Source organism: Pantherophis guttatus, chromosome 5 (genome assembly GCF_059756535.1).
Source record: "Pantherophis guttatus breed Tessera chromosome 5, ASM5975653v1, whole genome shotgun sequence".
Lineage (NCBI taxonomy): Eukaryota > Metazoa > Chordata > Lepidosauria > Squamata > Colubridae > Pantherophis > Pantherophis guttatus.
Window position 1 is genome coordinate 51,848,402 of NC_142067.1, and position 7,245 is coordinate 51,855,646.

General features: G+C 36.3%; 1 protein-coding gene across 1 annotated transcript in view; it reads left to right on the forward strand.

Annotated features, from left to right (window-relative positions):
- Positions 1–4,946, forward strand: part of EVA1C (eva-1 homolog C) — a 41,323-nt gene extending 36,377 nt beyond the window's left edge. The window contains exons 5-8 of the mRNA XM_034432914.3: positions 1,407–1,550; positions 2,089–2,169; positions 3,077–3,166; positions 4,419–4,946. Of these exons, the coding sequence (XP_034288805.2) occupies positions 1,407–1,550; positions 2,089–2,169; positions 3,077–3,166; positions 4,419–4,846 (743 nt within the window). The 3' untranslated portion in view covers positions 4,847–4,946. The remainder of the gene's footprint in view (positions 1–1,406; positions 1,551–2,088; positions 2,170–3,076; positions 3,167–4,418) is intronic.
- Positions 4,947–7,245: the final 2,299 nt, after the last annotated feature.

The following is a 7,245-nucleotide window of genomic DNA, read 5'->3' on the forward strand; positions in this document are numbered from 1 at the left end:
TTTATTTATGTGAAGCAGAAGGAGAGGGGTGTCATTGTCACATATCTGAAAGCATTTTTCCCTTTTATTAATTAAAGTAAATTACTGGCACATGTTGCATTAATGCTTACATTGATACTTACAAAGATCTAAAGCAAAAATAATAGAGAATCCATCAGTATTTTTTCTCTAGCAATAAACAGTAAAATATGTATATGTATATATGTAAATGCATATGTACGTGCACATGTATATGTACATATCAATAATGAAATATATTTTCATTTTAAATTAATTAGAATAATATATTAATTCTATTTTATTTTAGGAAAATGTCTAGAATTTTAATCTGCATTTTAAATGAAAACTCCAAGGTACAATGGTTCTGTTCGTAAATTAGATGATTCTAAATCAGACATGCTGTATTTGCTCCAGAGCACATATAAATCCTTCTTCTGACTCTAAGACTGACCCTGGGGTGTTGGGATTTTTTTGGTTTTGTTTTTTGCCACAGTTCTATTAGTTGGCTACATTGGGACCGTGGAATTGGGATCGTAGAAACACCCAGGAGCATAGAAGAGTTCAGAGGCAGATGCATAAATAAATGTCTTAAACGTATTTATTCATATGATAAAGCATATTAACTATGTACAACTGAGATCAAGTCTCATGAAGAACAAACACAAGAAGTGAGAGAGAGAGATGGAGAGAGCAAGGTGGAAAAGGTTGGAGGGGGTTTTATACTCAGGGTAAGCCCCTCCTTTCCACATAGGGGTGGAGACACTCTCTGCCTCCACTGGTGTCTATATGACACATGTGCCAATGGCTTGCAAATACTTGACAGGGACTGTTGTATTTAATAATTAAGTTTAGCTGTCCTGAACTGGTTTACCCTAACTCAGTCTGTGCATTCAGTCCACAGCAAAATCTCTTCTTACTTGTCTCTCCAATGTGCTGGGTGGGGTCACATAATTGGCTTGATCATACATTCTTATATCATCACTGCATAGAGCCAACCACAAATTCTTAGAAATAATGTAAATGATCACTTCTTCCTTGCCATCACTGCCCTTTATCAATTTTAAAAAATTAATCAATTTTGTTGTATACATGATGTACAATGACAATAAAGGCTATACCATACTATTATCAGAAGCAATATCTATATTTAGTTGGGCTTTCTGAGTTAGTATTGTTCCTGTACCAATAGATTTATATCTCTGCAAGCAGGTACCAGTAATCTCTTCAGATAAATCATTTTTGTTTATATGTGCATATAGGTGACTTTGTATAAATATACAATAGAATGAAGGCTATTGCTTAACGCATTGTAAGCCTCCCTGAGTCTCCGGAGAAGGGCGGCATATAAATCAAATTAATTAATTAATTAATTAAATAAATAAATAAATATTTCTTTCTCCTTTCAGATTGTTTTTCCTATTCAGCTTTAGAAGTCTTGTCGAAGAAATGCTACGGAAAGCAAAGGTGTAAAATTATTGCTAACAGTCATAACTTTGGAAGACCATGCATGCCTGGGGTGAAAAAATACCTCAATGTCAGCTATGCATGTGGTAAGAAAAGTATGGAAATCAATAATTTCACAAATCGCAACATTTCAAAACCTGGGCATTGTGCATATATATGGAAAATTCATATTATTCCCATATTTTAATATGTAAGATAGGTATGATAATAATTTTGTTTACAATTTATACATTTTGACTAGGAAACACATTGGCAAAAATCTAATTATGTTTCTTGGACTAATCCAGATTCTTCTTGGATGATCATAGCTTTGAAATTAGTCAGGTAATATTTGAAAGGCCTTGTGGAGTTTGGCCTGTTGATTATTGAACTTTCATATATTTTCAGTTAGTTTATGACTGGCGGTGAAGCAACAATGCAATGCATAAAAGCCATCAATTCAACAAGTGACATATTTGTATAGAAATTGACTTCTCTTTATAAATATTCTTGATTGACTGACTTCTAAAATGTGAAGTGTGAAAAAAAAAAGCTGCTAGCAAACTTTCCAGTTTTGTCTATAGAAAGAGAAGGATATATATTTTAAAATCAACACATAACATTTTTTTATTTTCAACTTTACAGTCCCAAGATTCATATTGGCAGCAGTTAATCCAATGGTTACCATACTCCCTCCCTCTTGGAAGCCAAAAGAAGATGAATATGGTAAATTTAATGGTTTGCTATGGACATTTGCCTTTAAGCGTTTAATGATCTAGAAGAGGAGGGGTCTCTCTTCATGGAACTTTGGATGAGCCAATGTTCAATTCATTTTGAATGGTGTAGCAAAAACAACACACACAAAAAGTAATGAGGCGAAGACAAAGAAATGGACAGAGACAAGTAGAAGTTGAATCTAAACTAACTAAAGACTAAACTGACTTCATTGACTTTGTTGCTTATCACATGAACAAAACTTTATTGCAGAACTTATGAATAAATAAAATAGTCATCACTTAATTATTAAGTTGAAGTAATTCTTCTCATATCTAGCTGCTGGGAATCATAGTTTAGAACAGCAATCCCCAACCTTTGTGGCTTGGCGGCCTGGCAAGGAGAGAGAAGAGGGGAACTGGGCCATGCAAGCAGTGGGCTGGCATGTGCACACATGCATGCAGTGCTTGCTTGAGTGGTGGGCTGGTGTGCTCATGCATGCAGCCCTTGCGCATGTGCGCTCTGGCCAGCCACACACGTGGCCCAATTCTGGGTCATGGCCTGGGGAACCCCTGGCTTAGAACATGTTTTGTGGGAAGAAACCTCTTATTAATTTCCTGATATCAACAGTGCTAAAAAATTCCTAGGAAAAACAGGAAACAAACGTATTATCTTAAAGGACATTCTCATGTATTTATGAGTTGTGTTATATAATAAAGTAAAATAGAAATTTAAAATTAATTTTGCTTTAATGCATAAAATGTGTTATTAAACAACATGGAAATATGGAGACATTAAAGAAGGTAATTGCTTGTGGTAGGACATTTAAATTATTTATTTAACAAATACACATTCCTTTTCAGTTTGGAAAGTTAATTCAACTACAATCTAATTTAGGAACCTCTTTTCTTTCTCACAGATGTAAATTTTGATCCAAAAGAATCAAGAATTCCAAAGAACGAAGGAATTATAATTAGCAGCAGTTTGGCTACATTTGCATACATTAGAGGTAGACCTCTTTACTTTATATTCTTGTGTTCTGATAAGAAATCCTGTTAATGCTAGCAGTTACATTTTCCAGAATTAGTATAAAATATTAAATACACATAATATTTGCAGCATTTAAAACTTCCTTGATTTATTATGGTATATCCTTTTGCGAACAATATCCTAATTAACATGTGTTTAAAGTATTATTTTGAATTAATTAACTCCATGGAGGAAAAATCCTTAAAGAGATCATTCACATTTTCTCTGGTACTGGTAGCTACAGGCTGAGCTAAATAATAGCATTTTGCTGATCTTGAAAAATGGGGGGAAATGGATCTGTTAGGACAGGGCCCTAGCTCAATGCCTGCAGGCCGAATCCGGCCCATGGGGTGCTTAAATCTAGCCCATGGGACTTGCCTGCAGTGCCTCTGACAGCCAAATTGGTGTTCAGGGGGGGAGCACAGCCCCGGGCCCTGTTTTTGGCCTGCATGGCCTCCTGCAGCACCCTGTCAGTCAAAATGTGTCCCTCTGAGGCACGTTTTGGCCAGCAAAGTGCTGCAGAAGGCCATCCAGACCAGAAACAGGGAGCAAGTGGCCTGCACACAATCCCCCCATAGCCCGTTTTGCCAGCAGGGTGCTTCATGGCCCCGTCTCCCCCCCCCCCGGCTGACACACAGAGAGCTACAATGCTGATCCAGCCCTTGAAGAAATCCAGTTTGACACCCCTGTGTTAGGACATCCAGAATTGTAGGCAAGAAAACTGGAATCTCAGAAGAAGATAATAGTAAACTACTTTCATATTTTTGCAAGAAACTGTATAGATCCATCCAGGTGTGAAATCCAGCAGGTTCTGACAGGTTCTGGAGAACCGGTAGCAGAAATTTTGAATAGTTCGGAGAACCAACAAATACCACCTCTGGTCCCAGAGTGGGGTGGGAATGGAGATTTTGCAATATCCTTCCCCTGCCACGCCCTCCAAGCCACGCCCACAGAACCGGTAGTAAAAACATTTGGATTTCACCACTGGATCCATCACTTATATCACCTAACATCATATTTCACTTAAGAGTTTTCTTAATTTTGGTATTGTACTTTATTTTCATTTCCATATTGCTGGCCAGAAACATGTTAGCAAGCTCTGATGGATTATGTAGATTTAGATATTAAGATTGTCTCAGAAGTCTAGGCTTTTCAGAAATGACAGCAAATTATTATTATTCCCATCAATCTCTACATAAGGCTCTAGTCTGGGATTTTGTTTCTAATTTCAGATCACCTTGAAAGAGCTGCTCTCTTGTTTGTGTCTAGTGTTTGCGTTGGCCTAATGCTCACACTTTGTGCTCTGGTAATGCACATTTCTTGCTGCGATGATATGATAAAACTACGGAGGATGAAAAAGCATCTGGTGCTAGAAAATCAGAAGGCTGATGGAAATGAGGAGGAGGAGGAGGAGGAAGAAGAAGAAGAGGAAGAGAGAGGGGAATCTTCTGATTCAGATTTTACTGATGAACTAACAGGCTTATGCAGGACTTCATATTCAGTTTATTGTCCCCTGGATGCAGCCGAATTGGCTGAAAGGATAGAGCGGCGAGAACAGATCATGCAAGAAATCTGGTTGAACAGTGGCTTGGAAGCATCTCCTACTAGAAGCTTCAGCCCATTCTATATCAATGAACAGCAGTGCATTTGTTTTGGATAACATGCACCTCTTTTCTTAAACTACCTTCTGTGAAGGATCATCTGCAATGTAATATATTAATTATTACAAAGCTATATAAATAATTATTTAAAATACCTTAAAACAGTTTTTAGTATGGCATATTTTGAATGCTTGCCTACAGTTTATTCTATTTATTTTATCTCTGAACTGTTTATAATTGCTTGAAAATGAGAGTGTATGTTAAAAACCAGCTTTACATATATTTGCACTAAGAAGAACCTGTTTTGGAGCATAAAAGGTAAGGCTGATACAGCTAAGGTCACTATGCAGATCTTTTTTTCAAAATAACTTCTAGATATATTCCATTAGTTCAAGCCAATCAAATCTACATGTATTCCTGTCTTGAAAATATCCTATATTTTATTGCAATCTGCAGGAAACCTGAAGAACAAAGGGAGGAAAAATGTCACTTCCTACTTAAGAAATTTAGAAGTGTCTGAACTTTCCCTATATGTTCATATAGTGACATGAAATGTAACGGGTGGAGCACATTTTGATTTTTTTTTATTTCTGATCGGTTTAAAGTAAAAAATTGGACCTCGAGAAAATATATGCAATGATTTTTTTCCAATAACTAATTAGTGAATTAATATTCTACTGGGAAACCTTCAACTGATTCATTTCCTAGTAATGAAGGAAGTCAACATTTGCCAAAAGAAATTTTTTTAAAAAACAAGAATTGAACGTGGTATTGAAAAGAACTATAATGTGGTCTTATTCATTCAAGGTCAGAAAATAGTCTGATTTAGACTGATTGACTATGCTGTAGACAAAGAGCAGATGAACATCTTGTCCTCTGTACCCATAATGCTCTTTCCTTTGGGGAAAGCAATGCCATGCAAACTGCAAATAATAATAATAATAATAAGTACGCAAAATAACTCAAAGGGAGAATATATGAGAAAATACAACTAATTGGAATTTACATCAGCACCTTCATACACTTTTCAGTCTTTCAAATCAGATTTGATTTCACTGTGTACATACACTTATGGTATTTGTTTTTCTTTAAGTTTGTACTGTGTTTTCAAGGAAGTTTTCAACTTTCAACTTTCCTTACCCCATTCACTCTTATATTTGTTTTGCAATTTTATCCTATTTATCCTCTATATCCTCTGTGAAACCAAACCTAACCCTAACCCAAACTTCAGTTAATTTTGTCATTTGAGTCGTTCATATTTGTATTTTATCATACAGCTTATTACTTAACACTCATTGCGAATCATTTGGGTTCTCAGCCACAAACATAGCATCCTTTGCCTACAAAACTGTACAGTAAACCCTGTCATGGCCCAATCAGCACATCCATACTTCTAATGTAACTCCAGCATGAATTACTTATTTCTGTGTAAAACAACCAAGGGAACATCATACACTTTTGTCTTACTGTCTACTTGTACTATTTACTAACATTCCATTTATTTTCAACCATGTTTTACGTTGATTGTATACAGCTTTTCTGTACTTGCATTCATCAATCAGTCTTTAATTCAATATCCATGCATAATGATAGGATTTTAAATCTTTCAGAGTAAGCCTCTGTCATCTCAGAAAACTTAAAGAAAAAAATAGACAATACAAAAGTACAGTTTTATACAATGTTAAGGTTGCTAGAACTTTAATACCATGTCACAAAAATACATGAATCGAAAATAATTCATTAACACTTAAGACTAAACAAAATCCTTCCTCCTAACATACATATCTTTGACTATTTTTTTTCTCAGTTGCAACCTATAATGGAGTTCCAAGAAATAAATCATGTAAGTAGAAATTTTGAAAATGAAAAGAAAAAACAGAGTACAGGTAGTCCTCCATTTACGATCATTATTGAGCCCAAAATTACTGTTCCTATGTTTCTGTTTCTGAAACATTTGTTAAGCAAGTTTGCCCCATTTTCCAATCTTTCTTCCACAGTTGTTAAGTCAATCACCATAGTTATTGTGGCCCGTCAGTGGCCTGTGCGGATTGTAGCTGATTCCGACAGCTGGTGTGGTGCTGCGCCAGCAGCCTGTGCAGCTGGCGCTCGAGTCGGACAATGAGGAGGCTGGAGAAGATGTGGTGCCAGAGGCAGGGATTCAGCCAGGGTCTTCAGAACCTCCAGAAGCTCCCTTAAGTGAAGAGGACGAAGAGGAGCGCGCAGAGCTGCCAAAAGGCAGGAGTGGCTTCTCAGGAGTGTCAGGGTGGCAATTAATCCCATTCTGCTTTTGGGTAATTGCACCTTGATTAGAGAATGGATCGTGACCTTTTCCTTGAAGTATACTTTAAGAAAATAAACCCGAAGATATATTTTCTAAGAAAAACTCATTTGTTATAAAGAAAAATAAAACATCTTACTAGCTAATTAATTACATCTTGGCAAAGCTTTCCCGGCCACC